This window comes from Arvicanthis niloticus, chromosome 18 (assembly GCF_011762505.2).
Source record: "Arvicanthis niloticus isolate mArvNil1 chromosome 18, mArvNil1.pat.X, whole genome shotgun sequence".
Taxonomy (NCBI): Eukaryota; Metazoa; Chordata; class Mammalia; order Rodentia; family Muridae; genus Arvicanthis; species Arvicanthis niloticus.
The window spans coordinates 10,957,770-10,973,850 of NC_047675.1; the positions used below are offsets into that span (position 1 = coordinate 10,957,770).

General features: G+C 43.5%; 1 protein-coding gene across 4 annotated transcripts in view; it reads left to right on the plus strand.

Annotated features, from left to right (window-relative positions):
* The first annotated feature begins 535 nt into the window (after positions 1–535).
* Clgn (calmegin) overlaps positions 536–16,081 on the plus strand; it is a 39,942-nt gene continuing 24,396 nt past the window's right edge. The window contains exons 1-6 of one of the 4 annotated variants that reach the window (XM_076915466.1): positions 536–757; positions 5,394–5,541; positions 6,910–7,059; positions 8,427–8,503; positions 9,048–9,106; positions 13,352–13,493. Coding sequence is in view for 3 of the 4 variants with exons in the window: in XM_034523031.2 (XP_034378922.1) it covers positions 5,539–5,541; positions 6,910–7,059; positions 8,427–8,503; positions 9,048–9,106; positions 13,352–13,493 (431 nt within the window). In the remaining variant the exon portion in view is untranslated. Of the gene's footprint in view, positions 877–5,393; positions 5,542–6,909; positions 7,060–8,426; positions 8,504–9,047; positions 9,107–13,351; positions 13,494–16,081 lie in introns of all 4 variants that reach the window. The other 3 variants (XM_034523031.2, XM_034523030.2, XM_076915465.1) reach the window with 3 other exon arrangements.

Consider the following 16,081-nt stretch of genomic DNA (forward strand, 5'->3'; position numbering starts at 1 on the left):
TGTATCGTTTCATTTATAGTGTAATAGCATGCCATGAGCATACGTGAAATAGAAAGCTTCCCGATTGATAACCATAAGCAATCAGCTGCTAAAATACAGAAATATAGGAGGAAATTTTAGCGTATGGAATTTGGCACGCCTATCCTGGCACTCTTTTTAAAACGTTGAGATAAAATTCAAGGAACAAGAGATGTGGAGCTTGCCTAAACCCACCAAGCGGGCTTCAGTCACTACTGCGGAAGTGTGGTGGTGCAAGTCTGTAACTCCAAAAGTCAGGACGAAGGGAAGAAGGATCAAGAAGTTTAAGGTCATCGTTGGCTACACAAAGAGTTTGAGGCCAGCCTGGACTAGATAAGACCTCCCTGTCACAGAACAAAACAAGAGAAAGAAAAAAAACCAAAAAAAAAACTCTATCCATCCATCCATCATCCATCCGGGAGCCAATTAAGGCGCGACACGAAGAACCGAGCAGTCTGCAGAGCTGGCAGCCTGAGCTCCAGAGCGGGACTGACGTTGGGAGGACCTCATCCCCCCCAGGCGCGTGGCCGCTGGGTCCCGAGCGGCGGTTGAGCCGGCGGCTCGCGCACTGGGGCTGCCACTGCATCCTGCATCCTCCCGCGCGGCCGCTCGCGCACGCGCAGTTAGCAGTCGCTGCTGGGCGGCTGCCGACAAGATCGGTCTGGGGAGACGCCGGGCACCGAGTAGCGGCCAGTCGGACACCTGAGCTGCCGCTGCTGGACACAAGCCCGCAGGACAGGTTTGTAGACCGTGAGACACCATCCTGCAGCTTGTTCCCTGGGACCGGGTGAGAAATCGGATCCAGGTACCCGGCAGCACCCTATTCTGACACTAGAAGGCTCAGCTTGGTACGGCCAGGTGAGGCTGGAGGTTGAGTTCAGGGATGAATGTGCAGCGAGTTAGACTCTTAGGTGGGCTCTGCCAGCCTCGGGAACAGAGATCAGCCCTGGGTGGAGGGAGACGCCACCGCGAGTCCCTTGGGTCCTCCCCCTGCTTCGCTGACTCTGGGGAAGGCCAGGTTGCCCTGGCCAGCCTGGCGTCCCTCGAGTCCGTTATCCCAGCGTTGCCACGGCTGAGGTTGCCACTGTGGCCCGGTTCCACGGAACTCTACCCACGATCCCTGGAGAGTTCTTTGCATCTTTCTAGAAAACGCAAACAAAACCAACGTGGGCTCCTCATTTGCAGCCCACCTCTCTGCGAAGCCAAAAGGACCCTACCCCTCCCTCGCCCCCAACCCCCGGTGAAGGTGGCCAGAGAATCTTAGCCACTCCCTAGACACTTGGGTGGAGCCTAACAGAAGTCACTGGGGAGTGACCAGGAGTGTGTTGAATCCAGAAAACCTTAATGACTAGAGACTCATTATCGAAAGCCTGTTTACTATCAATCAGATACTTTAGCTGAATTTACGTGGCATCTGCCCCACCCAGGAGAAAGAAGCTATGCAGGGGTTTGGGGGGTTAAAGAGCAACAGGCTAGGAAGTTGGGAGCTGGAGACAGAAGGTGTAAACAGAAATAAACAAATTAGGCAAAATAAAAATTTTAAAAATTAGGTGGTCAATGGGTAAACATCTCCGAAGAAGATTAATTTATGTTGAAATTTTTGATGTATAAAATAGTAAAACATGGTTGCTTTTTCTTGCTCTGAAAATTTGACATCTCTCTAGGTAGCTCTTTTTATTTGGTAATTGTAATTTTGACCACTTTCTAGTCCATAGTCTGTTAGTTTGGTCATCCAGACACATTGTCCTGTCCCCTAAACTCAAGATAGATTTTTTTGTCTTGTTTTTCAGTTGGTCTTGTTGGTTTGTTGTCTGTAGGTGGCAGAGTGTGTTGATGGGTATGCAGCTAGCTGGTGGGTGCTGTAAAGGAGGCTCGGGCTTGTTCTGGTGTCATTAAATTTTCCTTCTTCATTACGTAATTAGAAAACAGCAACCATCAGCTTTGATAAGACTTTCTCTCATTTCATAGGAGACAAGAGGCCCAGAGCAGGGGACCAGCTCAGTTGTCCTTTGAACAACAGTGTTGGTCACTTAGTGTCAGGTATCAAGGGCAGAGAGCTTTCGAATGCTGTCGTTCTATAGCTGAGCTTCTGACGCCGCACGAAAGAATCACAGGGCATTTTCAAACATCACTTCAGAGGCACACAGATGATATCTGCTACCTCAGCCAGCCTCAGATCTGAGCACGGGCAAAAATCTTCGTGATAAGAGCATCAATTTACAGGCGTGTGAGTAAGTTAAATAGGAAAGTGCTGGGGATGGAGAGGACCCAGAGGTGGAGAACACACATTGCTTTCTGCAGAGGACCCGAATCCCACCCCCCAGCACCTGTAACTCCAGTTAGAGGGCATCTGATGATAGCCCTTTCTGGCCTCCTCTGGCACCCACACATATGTGTACATAACCACACAGAAGAGACACACACAGACACACACACCTAGAGGGGGGAGGGGGAGGGAGAAGGAGAGGGAGAGAGAGAAGGAGAGAGAGAGAGAGAGTAATAGAGAGAGGTGATGGGTAGATATATGGCAAATACTCAAGACAGAAGAATGAGTTGTGGAAGGAGCAGTGTATGACCAGAATCACTAAACATTTCTAAAGTAGTGTCTCATTTAAGAATTGTTTTTAGGGGCTGGAGAGATGGCTCAGCGGTTAAGAGCACTGATTGCTCTTCCAGAGGTCCTGAGTTCAATTACCAGCAACCACATCGTGGCTCACAACCATCTGTAATGGGATCTGATGCCCCCTTCTAGTGTGAAGGGGAATTAAAGACACAGACAAACATGTTCACAATTTTTAAAATTACATTTTTAAACCAGGTATGATTTATTAAACTAATCCCATCACTTGGGAGGCAGAGGCAGGTGGATCTCTGATTTCTAGGCCAGCCTGGTCTACGTAGTGAATTCCAAGACAGCCAGGGCTATACAGAAAGACCCTGTCTCAAAAAATAAAACTTGCACTTATGTGTTTATGGGTGGGGTGCTCGAGCACTACGACACATGTGGAGGTCAGAGGACAGCTGTGGGAATCAGTTCTTTCCCTCCACCATGTGGGTCCTGGGGGTTAAACTTGGGTCCTCAGGCTTAGCAGCAAGCTCTGAGCCATCTCAGTGGCCACAGTAAGCATATCTCAATTCAGAAGAAAGAGCAAGTTCAAATTAAGGAAGGCAGTGGGTCATCTTTGAGGGTGAATAAGTCCCCAAAGCTAAAGAATGACCTCTGAACTGTGAACTAAAGGTGACCTTTGAACTGTGAGTAAGTTTCAGGAATCCTCAGATAGCTTGAATAGAGAGAAGCAAAAAGTATATACAGTGAATGAAAAACTAAATCAGGAGAAAAGGAGAATGCATGACTGCTCCTAGGTGTGCTGCAGGAGCTAGATTACCCTAAACAAGAGGAGAGCAGCCAGAGAATGAGATGTCTGGGGAGCCCAGAGTCCTCAGGTCTTTGAACCCTGTGAGGAGAGGGTGGAGGAGAAAGGGGGAGGAGAGAGGGGAACCAGGTGCAGCAGCCAGGAGACCAAAAGTACCCATTTTGTCTAGATTTTATTGGGAAGAGTCTCCGGGGGAAGGGCAGCCCAGCTTTCATGGTAGACAGCAAAATATGCCAGACACTCTGTGACAGATAGGGACTGAGGGATGCTGGGGAAAACGTAGAGGCCAGGTCTGCTTTGGTATGTTAAATAGGCACCTCAGACATTTGTCCCGGGTTTGAAACTTAATACTTAGGAAGAGAAGCTAGTGTGATGTGCACCTGTAAGTCCCCCCACCCCCCCACCCCCGTGCTGGGGAGGCAGACAGCCCCCCTCATCCCTGGGTATCCTCAGAAGCTAAAAGCAGAATCGTCATATGATAAAGTGGACAGGAACATAGCCCCTTTGTTAATTCTCTTGTTGCTGAGACAGAAATGCTTGATAAAGGAACTAAGGGGAAGAGTTTATTCTGGCTTACAGTCTGAGGGAAGACAGTAGATCGAGGCTGGGAAGGCCTGGCAGCTGCTCACCCAGTGTTTGCAGTCAGGAAGCAGAGAGAGATGAATGCTGGTGCTAGGCTCACTGTCTCCTCTTCCTCAGTTCCGGGCCTCAGCCCACAGAATAGTGTCATCCTCACTAAGATGAGTCTTCACACCTCAACTAACACAGTCCAGACATGCCTGTGAACAGGCCTGCCCAAACATTTTTCTCTAGGTGATTCTAGAGTCTGTCAAGTTAACAATATGAACTCTCCAGGAACTTAAACTGAAATCTTATTTTGAAAGAAAAACATGTTTTCAAAATGATATTGATGTTCTTGGTTTTTTTTTACAATTATCTATTTATGTACTCTGTGTGTGTGTGTGTGTGTGTGTGTGTGTGTGTGTGTGTGTGTGTGTGTGTGTTTATTAGAGTCTGTTCTTCCAGCATGTGGGTTGTAGGGCTATAACTTACGTCTTCAATCTTGGCACCAAGCATCTTTCCTGCTGAGCCATCCCGCTGCCCTTGAGGCTCTTTGATACTGCTGTTATATTATACCATCCGCCTGTTGGGAGGGCTATTTTTTGATGGTTGTTGAAAAATGTCTTGTTCTGTATGGCTGGCCTGAGCTCCTGGCAATCTTGCCTCTCAGGCTCCTGTATGATGGGATGACAGGTGTGTGCCATGTGTCTAGCTTTTAAAAATATGTTTACTGGTTTGTTTTTTTTTTTCTTTTTTCTTTTTTCTTTTTTCTTTTTTCTTTTTTCTTTTCTTTCTTTTTTCTTTTCTTTTCTTTTATTTCTTTTTTTTTTTTTTTTGTACTAGAGATTAAACTTAGAACCTTGTGTGGGCAAGTACTCTGCAGGAAGCTCTCTCCCTCACTGAAGGAGTGAGAGCATAGCAAGTGTACCGTGAAGTGTGTCTCTATAAGTCATGAAAGGCTTAAAACAAGTTTTTAGGAGTAAGCTTTGCCATCTACAAGTGTTAGTTTCTGCACCAAAAAAATGTAGATAATTAAGAAAGCAGGCTGAATTCTTGTTACCGAGTCTAAGTGATGCCATGTCCTCTCCTGGAAATCACTCGTGTGTGTGTGTGTGTGTGTGTGTGTGTGTGTGTGTGTGTGTGTTGCCTCTGTCCATAAAAATGGCAGTACCTGAGTATAGAAAGCTCCTATTAAGGTAGATTTCTGTTTAGTGGTTTCCAGAATGTGCATTTTCAAAGTAAACACCTTTAGAAGAAATCAAGGTCATGTGGCTCAAACATCCATGTAAAGTTTTGATCTCAGGGGGAAAAAAGCTGTATCAGTTGAAGTAGTTATATGTAAAATAATGCTGTCTGTGATCTGTTTATAAAGTGTTCTAATAATATATAATTTGAGTATCATCAAGTTCAAGTGCTTAATGTGTGTAATTATATTTATAGACTTGGGTAACCACTACCAGATTCCAATATTGGACACTTGATCGCCCTCAGAAGAGACGCCCACTCGCTCTCTCCCTGAGCCCTGACTGGCTGGTCTCTCATCTGTTCTGCAGCGCTATAAGTTTTCTGACTTCTTTAAAGTGCAATGGTACAGCATTTATGATTTCTCATAACTGACTTTTCCCTAGGCATAATAGTTTTGTGTTCCTGCATTCCCGTCCTTTTCTGTTGCTGGATGCTTTTCCAGGGTTTGAGGGCTTCAACTTAGGTCTGTACACTCATGAGTTGATGGGCATTTGAATCGGTCCACGTTTGGATCGATACAGAAATGTATGTATGGCTTGTATCTAAGGATCTGTGAGGATGTTTTGGCTTACTTTAGCTATTGTTGAGTGGAATTGCTGGACATGTTGAGGCATCACATTTTTTCTACTACTGTTGGTATGATACATTGCCACACCTCAGCAGTGTGTGAGGGTTCCAGTTCCTCTGGTCTCTGTGGTTTTCAATCCTTACTGTTGATGATAACAGCAATCCTTGTGCTTGTAGCGCCATCTGTATCAGGTCCACCCTTCTTAAGTAGACCCATACACATCTGTAGTTATCAATTGTCTAAAGTCTTAGAGTTCTAAGAATCTACTTTAAAATTTTCCCCATGTTGATGTTAGCATTGTGGAAAGAGCAGTATACAAGAGGAGGAGTAGGGGGAGGAGGAAGAGTAGGAGGAGGAGGAAGAGGGAGAGGAGGAGGAAGGGGAGGAGGAGCAGGGAGAGGAGGAAGATGTATTATGGTGTGACTGCTTTTGAATCAATGACATGGAACTGTCTCAGTGCTCAACAGTACTCGTTTGAAAGTCTGTTGGTACTGTGGAAGAAATTTTGAATTAGTATATGCTGATGAGAGGCAACGAGAACATAATTACATAAGCCAAGCGCTTCTGCTAAGAGGACGGCAAGTTGCGTTTGGCCTTTGCTCCTCTGGAACACTGCAGCTCCGCATTGTTTGAAGAGACATGCAGTCAGATAACTAGGTGATGGAAGTTTAGGAATGGTGAGTTCAGAAGAATATGGTCCTCAGCAGACAGCTTGCTACGGCATGGGATTTGACTTTGGCAAAGCACTATTTCATTAAATGTATGATTAAAAATCCCTTAGCTTTTGGTGTTTAGATGTAAGTGGATTCTAGCGGTACAATTATCAGATGTCCCATTTTGTATAGACTTGAGCTACATTATGTAAAATAATATAAGTGAAAGTTTAGGGCTCGTGACATCTTTACATTATTTGTGTCTCATAGACACTTGCTGACATCTTTGTATTCTTGTACGTTAGCTCTTTGATTGTAGAAGACTTAGAAATGAAAGTTAGAAGTTGGTGTTTTACTTGTTCATGGCTTACTTTACATAATATTGTTAATGACTAAAGCATCCTAGAATAAAGGAGAAGTCATTTCTTCCTTTGATTCTTACCACCTGGCATCCCCACCTGGTTTTTCACTGCTGCTCTTCATTTCACAGAGAATCAGTATGCATTTCCAGGGTGTTGGACTATGCTTGGGTCTCCTGTTCATCGCAGTCAATGCAGATTTTATGGATGATGGTGTTGAGGTGGAAGACTTCAGTGAAAATTCAGACGAGAGTAATATTAAAGATGACTCTTCCTCAGGGGTAAGACGGTTGAGGAGTGAGTTATGAGCTATTCTTTCCATGGTCATAGGCGTGGCAGATCTCTCACCATATGTGTCCTTCCCTCCTGACAGCCTCTGTCCTCGAAAAAGATAGTAAACCTCCATTTTTCCAGCTGTGTTCCTTAGAGAGCCCTCATACAGCAAAAATTTGTGCTTGACGCTTAATCCAGTTGTGCTCAATAAGTACATGGGAAGTTTTTGCTGCCAAGACAGATGTGCAGGGGTTAAAGAGGGCCAAGTTCTTTAGCAAAGACAAAGGCCTTTGGTTTTAGTTCTGACAATACCAGCCTTCTCCAGACACAATGGAAGGGGCCACAATTTGTGGTTCTTCAGGATGTAAAGGGATTGGGTTTTGTTTATTTCTCTGTGGGTGAGAAAATGAGAGAGAAAGGGGCTTTAGCTGGGCTGAGCCAGGGCTCCGCCTCTGTGCTGTTAAGTTTGTACTCTGAGGACATGACTGCAGAACTCTACGAGGTTTCGGTGTATCCTGGCCATTCCCTAGAGCAGTGCTCTAGCTTCCTAGTGCTGCCACCCTTTAATGCAGCTCCTCATGTTGTGCTGACCCCGGCCAAAAAATTATTTTTGTTGCTACTTCATTACTGTAATCTTGCTACCATTATGAATTGGAACATAAGAATCCGTGTTTTCCGATAGTCTTAGGTGACCCCTGTGAAAGGGTCATTCCACCCCAGGCCCCAAGCCAAGGAGTCGTGTGTGACCCACAAGTTGAGAACCGTATCTCTGGCACTCTTACATTGAGTTTATTCACATTTAAAACTGTGATGACTAGAAATCATCCATCCTGTTATGCCTGCCAGCCTCTGTTTAAAGGGCCCAAAGAATTCAAAGAGAGCTCTCACAGATCCTTTTGCTTCCTCTCATACACACTGGATTTTTTAATATGCAAATATAAATGCTATTATCTGTTCGCAGGGAATATTTTGCTTCCCCTATTGAATCTCAGCCTCTGCACTGGTGTCTCTTTTGAAACCAGTCTTGTGATTTGCAAAGCAATGCTTAAAGTAACAACAGCTGGGGAGATACCCTACTACAGGGGTCTTTGGCAGTTCATACTTTAAAAAAAAATCAGCAAGACTGTTGATCATGCATGACTATATTTGGTGAGGTGACAAATGGTGACAAACATTAAAAATTCATTACCGAACACCAGTGTACAAAATAACAGGTTTCACTGTGCCATTGCTAAGACATGAGCTTTGTGACCAGAGTCCATGCCTCGGGCTCTCTGTTGCCCTGTGCGCTGTGTACTAGCTTCTGAACCAGCAGAATGACATCAGATATTTGCAAAAATAAATAACGTTAGCTTTTAAAAATTCTCTTTTCTAGACTATTAAATATAAGACACCTCAACCTATAGGAGAAGTATATTTCACAGAAACATTTGATAGTGGAAATCTGGCTGGGTGAGTGTTCCTGCATTTTCTTCGGTTTGATGAGTTTTCTGAAGCTATTTGTCTGTGAGAATCAGCTCTCCTGTGACCTTCTGGGATCATTTAAAGCTGTGTATTTATAGAAAGAGAGAGACACAAATTGGGAATGCAAAGAAAGCACACAGTGTTTGCTTGTTTTCATAAGACAGCTTTGAGTTTCTGTTGCAGCCACAGTGACAGTATGCACCTCTGTGAGGGTTAATACCTCCTGGTTACTGAGCCCCAGACCCTCTGCTAATAGCCAGATGTGTATTCCATCCCCATTTCCTACTGAGAACCTAGCCCTGGTGTGCATGCTTACTCCCACCCGACACCAGCAAAGCCGACCCGATTGAACTCCCACCCCTGGGATTGCTCAAAGGCTAGATTAATTTATCAACTTCTTAGTACTAATTCATTCTGAATGAAAAACCAGATTGTGTTGGGTAACAACTTCTTGTATTTTTACAGGCATTTTTATCTATAAATTGAAAATCTTATTTTAATAGCAAATATCTTTGTTCACCTTTATTTACAGGTGGGTCTTATCAAAAGCAAAGAAGGATGATGTGGACGCAGAGATTTCTATATATGATGGTAAAATACTTAGTCAAATATTAGTTGACTGCAGCCAGTGTTCACAGCCTTTGAGATTATATTTTTGTTACATTATGTTGGCTGGAAGTTCCACTCTGCCTTTCACTTGCTCCTCTACAGTGTTTCAGGCATTGCCTGCTCTAACCAGTTGTCTGACTCTCAGACTTTGGTTGGACTTTGGCCCCTGCACGCTCACTTGCACTGAGCTGCTCTGGACCTTTGGTCTCAAACCTGGGCACTCATAGGTTGAGTGCAGAGGTGTATTAATGAGCACTGTAAGACTGTGGTCACCAGGCAGCCTACAACTTCAGGCCATGCCCACTGTCCACAGGATCCCTGATGCTGCCGCCTTCAGACTTGCTATGGAAGTGTCCTTCAGGGTCATATTTCCTTCCCTAAAAGGACCACCTCAGAGAATGACATCCACAAGCAGATTCCCCAACCATCATGTCCAAAAGGAAGGTCTCCCTCTGCTCCAGCTGAGCAGGAGGGGAGTTCCACTGTCTCGGAGGTCCTCACACCCTGAAGCACGTGACCAAGGCAGTTAGAACACAGCATGTCCTAGGCTTCTATGGCCAATTTCTTGCTCCTGGCTTCCATAATTGTGTAAGACAAAGACCATGCCGGCCTGCCTGCCGGCCTGCCTGCCTCGTAGAAGACATTCTTTGTCCCTGCAGATCTCTAATGCTTCTACATGTGTGTACGCTTCAAATGAACCCATGGACAGACCAGTTTAAAGCCGTTTAGAGAATTCTTTCCCTCAAAGAAACAATGAGTCCAAGGAACATGCCGCCCAAAGTAAATCCAAATAAGTACAGTATTACTTACTGTCAACCAGGATGTCTGACTTTAAACATCTGTGCTTAAGCTCTTCACAGTCTCTAAGAGAAGCCAAGTAAAATGCTCATTCGGGAAAATAGAATACAAGGCGGCAGAGGGTGCTTTGCGGAAACCAGCAAGCATTTATTTTTTTTTAATTGTATTCATGTATTTATTCATTATTATACAAGGTTACATAAGAAAAATTTCACACAAGTATATAATGTACTTTGAACACATTTCTCATCTACCCAAAACATTTAAATTTATGACAGTTCTTACACATATGCACATGTGTGTGTGTATGCACACAATTACTCCCACCTCCCCACCCCCACAAATACTAGAAAACACAAAATTGTAGTACGAAACTACAAACTGCTTTAAGTATCCCAAAAGAAGTAGAGAATAGACATGGACCAAAAATTCACAAGGACCAAAACATAAAAACTAGGAAGAAACATGATTCTTTCTTTCTTGCCTTTTGTCCACCTACTATATATTCTTTTGCATCTTAATAATAGACTTTGTAGCTACAACTTTCTTTTTAGAAATGCCTAGTGTTTCAGTCTTTTTCAGCATATTTTTCTCACGTAAATATTAATTAAATGCACATCTATCATCAAACAAAATTTTTTCTGAATACATAAACATTAAATCATTTCCTATATCAGTAAGCTCTTTTTGTATTTATTTTTATTTTTTATTGGATATTTTATTTACAGTACAGATGTCATCCCCTTTCCCCATTTCCCCTCCCTAGAACCCCCTATTCCATCCCCCCTCCTCCTTTATGCTTTTATACCATTTTGATTACATGCATGTATTAAGTTCAGTTCTAGGTTGAGGGACTAACAATACAATAGATGCAAATAGTCAAGGAACAAGCAAGACAATAAACACAAATAGTCAAAGAACAAGCAAGGCATTACACCCAATTATGTGAACACTCCTGTGATCACTGATTCTAAGGGCTTATCAGGATGACCAAAGTATCTGAGCCTACTACTTCCCTGTCTTAGCCCAAGGTTATTTTCATGTCTGAAACCTACTTCCTTGTTCTAGCCTAAAATTTAGATTCCTGTCTGAAATTACTTTTTATTCTAGCCTAAGATTTAGATTTCTACCTGAAATTACTTCTTTGTTCTATCCTAATGTCAGATTCCTGCCTGAAGCCTACTTCCTTGTCCTTGGCCAATGTCATATTCATGCCAGGCAGCCCATTTCCTTGTTCTTGGCCCATGTCAGCTTCTTGCCAAGCAGCCCCAAAGGCTCTCCACCTCGCCCCCTTTTTTATTTCATTAACAAGACTGAGCCTGTCTTAGGTCATTCTGACAAGAATGCCTTCCTTACCCATCATGGAATATGCATTATCAAAAGCAACGCACTTCTGTCTTAGGTTGGTAAGGCTCTGTGCAGAATCTTATCCGTCCTTGGCTTGCCAGCCTGTTAATTTAATATCTCTGTCTGGGGGTCCATTTTCAGTTTCAAGCCATGTACTTGGCTGCCAGCATGTTGATGTTGTTGAAGAAAAGCTTTAACACAATGGGCAGAAATAAAAGAATTCCCAGGACAAAAAAAGGCTAGCATGATCAAGATATATATGCCATTTTTGAAGTTTGACCAAAATAGAAATACTGACCTCAGGCCATGGGTAATTTTATCTGCTGTATCTACTGCATCAACTCTCAGCAGAGCAGCATTCTTGAAATTCATAAGTTCCCTATGTATCGTTAAAACATCCCAAGAGGTGTTAGAATTATGCCAAATACACTGCATGTGTCATTAAACTTCTTTATAATTATAACGACTGCTACTGTAAATTGTACAACTAACATGAATTCAATGGTATTTGGCATTACACTAAAGATGGCTCCTTACCCTTAAATTCTGAACCTCCTTCCAGTAATTTGAATAGGATAAAGACCATCAACATTTATTTTTAAGATGGGTCTTGCTGTATAGCCTAGGCTGCCTTCAAACATTCAATCCTCCTGCCTCAGCTATGAGTAATGGTATGATTACAGGCATGTGCAACAATGTGTTGCTTCCTCCTGAAACTTTTTCTAAAGAGTACTTTTAAAATCCCAATAATTATACAAAATGACAAAAAATTCAAGCTGCTTTGATCATGGGACTTGAGGTAGATGGGCTGTTTTTTAGGAGGGAAAGCAGTCTAGTGATTTAAACATGCCCATTAAAATAATTGTGAGTTGAAACATTATAGCAAAGTAAGCATCTTTTACTGAATTGGGTTCGGTTAGAACAGACAAACATACATAATTTTCAAAACTGTAATATTTTATATAAATTAAACTAAGCTTGATTTTGTCCTTTTTTTTTTCTATTCTAAAAAGAGGTGGTGTCCAACACAGACCTCTGCGGCTACAGTTAGCCCACCTGGCTTATAGCCTGTGTAGCCCCATGGTCTGACAGAAGAAACATTCAGATCTGAACACTGAGATCCCAGCCCAGAGCCCCAGCTCAGCTTTGGGGCTTTGCTGGCTTAGGTCCTCTCTGGGCCATTGCTGCTTTTCTGTCCTGGAGCTCTCCCAGCCAGGAGCCTTAAGCAGGGAAGGGTTTGTGTGATGAGAGGGTTTTCAAGTGCTGCTGAAGTACTTGCAGGACGCGTTGTCAGAACACGTGAGGAGTGTGGCACAGACTGCGCTCTCTGGATTAATGATGTGCTTTTGTTTACTTCATGCACACTTTTAAATGTCTCCTTTTTCTAATTTTTTTTATTTTATCCATTTTATTTTAAGTATCTGGACAAGGCAAATTTTGCTCTTGATCAAGAGGGTGCACTCAGCAGGGTGACACACAGACAGGAATGCAGAGTCAGCATTCATAGAGCTCATGAGAGGAACCACATTGTTATCACCGTTGTTTTACTGAAAGTAGGTCAAGAAGACCTAATCTTAGAATCCATCTTAGAGGTATACCTGAAATGTTATTTATTACTCTTTGGAGTTTTTTAAAGATTTATTTATTAACTTTATGAGTACACTGTCTTTGTCTTCAGATGCATCAGAAGAGGGCATCGGATCCCATTACAGATGGTTGTGAGCCACTATGTGGTTGTTGGGAATTGGACTCAGGACCTCTGGAAAAGCAGCTCTTAACCGCTGAGCCATCTCTCCAGCTCCATCTTCTGAGTTTTAACTCAGGAAATGAAGCCAGTTTCTGACAAATGATAAGAAAAAGAAAGGAGGGGGGGTGGAGAAGAGAGGATAGAAAAAGAAAGGGAGAGAAAGGATGGGGAGGAAGGAGAGGGGGAAATACAGATTTCAGGAATTATTTTCTGATGCACTTTATGGTTTTATTTTCTCCGTAATCAGTTTTCATGGGAAAGGATGAGCACCGACAATGCTGAGAGGTGAAGTTGTGTCTTCTGCCGCAGTTCATTCCCTTTGCTTTCTCCTGCAGGAAGATGGGAAATCGAAGAGCTGAAGGAAAACCGGGTGCCTGGCGACAGAGGGCTGGTTCTGAAGTCTAAAGCCAAGCATCATGCGATATCTGCTGTCCTCGCAAAACCCTTTATTTTTGCCGATAAACCTTTGATAGTTCAGTAAGTTTTAAGACTTTTTCATTTGTATTAGTCTGCTATAACTTGGCATCTGAATGTATGTTAGGTTTTGATGCTGTGCACGCGCACGCGCGCGCACACGCGCACACACACACACACACACACCTTTCCCTTTCCAGGTCCATAGACAAACACGTGTATACATAACCACACCCTGGGCTGCGGGGTGGGTAGAATAGGTTAGTGACAAACAGTCACATCTCGTATCCTATAGGCACAATCCTGGCTCTGTAAAGGATGGCAGTTAAGTCACCACTCTTGTTTTAGCTTTTCTAGTTCCGTGCTGTTGAGACAGAAACCTTGGGATATTCAGAACAGAGCTCAAAGGAAGCAAATTGGCTTCAGCAGGGAAATGTGCTGCAGGGCAGTGTCCTTCGAGCATGCAGCTCTTTTTAAAGCCCCATGGTGTCTGAAATCTCTTCCCGGTGCACGGACATCTGCCCTGGGGTCTGCATGCGGACTGCCCCAAGGTCAGGTAGAAACTCACAACCTGCTCTCACCACAGAGCTTGAAGCCAAAGTGAGGGGGGCTCTGAAAACCCCTTCCTGTCCAACGGCAGAGGAAAGGAAGTGAGCCAGGGTTAATCACAGGCTGCCTTAGGTCAGAAACGGTCCCACATCAATATGTCTCCAGAGGAGCCATAGTACCCACAGGCCTGCAGACTCTGTCTGCCAGTACGGTGAGCGGTGAGCGGTGAGCGGTGAGCGGTGAGCGGTGAGCGGTGAGCGGTGAGCGGTGAGCACTCCTTCCTGGGCTAGCCGCCCCATCTCAGCTTAGTCTGTATGAGTCCGTTTCAATAGCTATCCAATCCCATGTAGACAAGGAGGGTTATATAAACTAATTAAAGTAACATTAGCTACATTGGTATTGTTTATTATTAAAATTTGGTCTGATTTTTTTGTTTTTCTTGATAATTTTCTTCTTTCCCCCCCCCACCCCCCCGCCATGGCCTTCCTCCATAGTGTGTGTGCAATTGTGTGTTTGTGTATGTATATATTTGTATGTGTACATAGAGGTCTGAGTTGATGCTGGGAAGCATCCTTCATCCACCCTATTCACAGACACAGTCTCTCTGTCTGCAGCATGGCTGATCTCTGTAGCCAGCCTGCTCTGTTAATCCCCTATCCCAGCCTGCTGAAGCTGGAGCCACAGGCTGGCCACCATGTTCACCTAGCGTTGTACATGGGTTCTGGGGATCTGAACTCTGGTCCTGATGCTTGGGTGTCAAGCACTTTCACTACTGAGCCATCCCCACAGCCCTCCCTGGAGAACTGGAAAGTAGCCTTTCTAGTCTCTTAGAAGTTAGGTGTACATACTGTCACTCTGTGAACACACCATTCATTTAAAAGGGGCTGTAAAGGAAGTCAAGACAAAATTCAAGTTCTCAGTAATGCTTTCAGTATATGTCACAAAAGAAAAAAAAAAGTCTTGCCAGATAAGAAGCAAACAAGAAAATACACCTAATAATTTCTCAAACAACTGTGAAATTATTATTTTGAAAAAATAGGGGGTCAAGAACTGAACAGCCATCAAATGGGCTAAAACGCTATGTTGAATGCTGTGAGTGGCACGTGGTTTCTGCTGACATTTGTGGTGCCATTTTTCCATGGCCATGTCAATGCATGTTTGAACATGCCTGACCTGAACTCTGAAATGCTTTGAAGTTTGGAACATTTTTCTAATCTCTGTGATCACTTCTTCAAATAGCAACAGTTTTGTGCTATTTTTTCTGTACAATATTTGTTTTAAACCTTAAGTTTACACATGTACTTGCTGTGTGGTGTTTGATCATTTAATATATGTGTTACAGTCGGTGTGGGATGCAACCTGACATTTCTGTCTCTTTAAACACTTGTCACATCTTTGTGTTGAGACCCTGTCTATCTTCTGGTCCTTTCTAGGACATAAGTTATTGTAGTCACCTACTGATGCAGAGGCCAGAGAACGTCCTCCTTTCTGAGTGTATTTGGTCCCTGGTCTTTCTCTTCCCTCCTTCCTTCCAAACCACCATTAACTCCTTTTCACTTCTATTAAATCAATATTTTCCTTCAAAAAAGGAATGAGAGCAGATGGTGTATGTCTGGGGTGGGTTTGCTGGAATTATCTTACTTAACGTGTTGCTGTGAATACGGTTACTTAATGCCTTCAGGTGGCGGATCAGTATTCCTGTGGACCACCTCTTCCTTAGCCACATGTCAGGCCACTGAGGACAGGCCAGCATCTTGTGAGCTGATGCACTCTCTCCCTGTGACTACATTCCCAGTCTTGGGAGAGCTGACAATGGCTCACGGTACACTTCTGATGCCGTTTCTCATCGTGGCTGCATTGATCTGTGGTCCCACCGTCAATGAATAAGAATTACCTTTTTGACATTATAAACAGTTTTTTGTTTATTTTGGGGTGTTTTGGGGTTTTTTTATTTTTGTTATCTGTTTTTCATTAAAACTATTCCAGCTGGGTAAGGTTTTGGTTGTGTTTTCCTGATTCATGGTAGAACATTTTTAAAATATGCTTCTTTACTCATGTGTGTCTTCTTTTGAGAAACGTCTGTGTAGGTCTGTTGCTTTTTT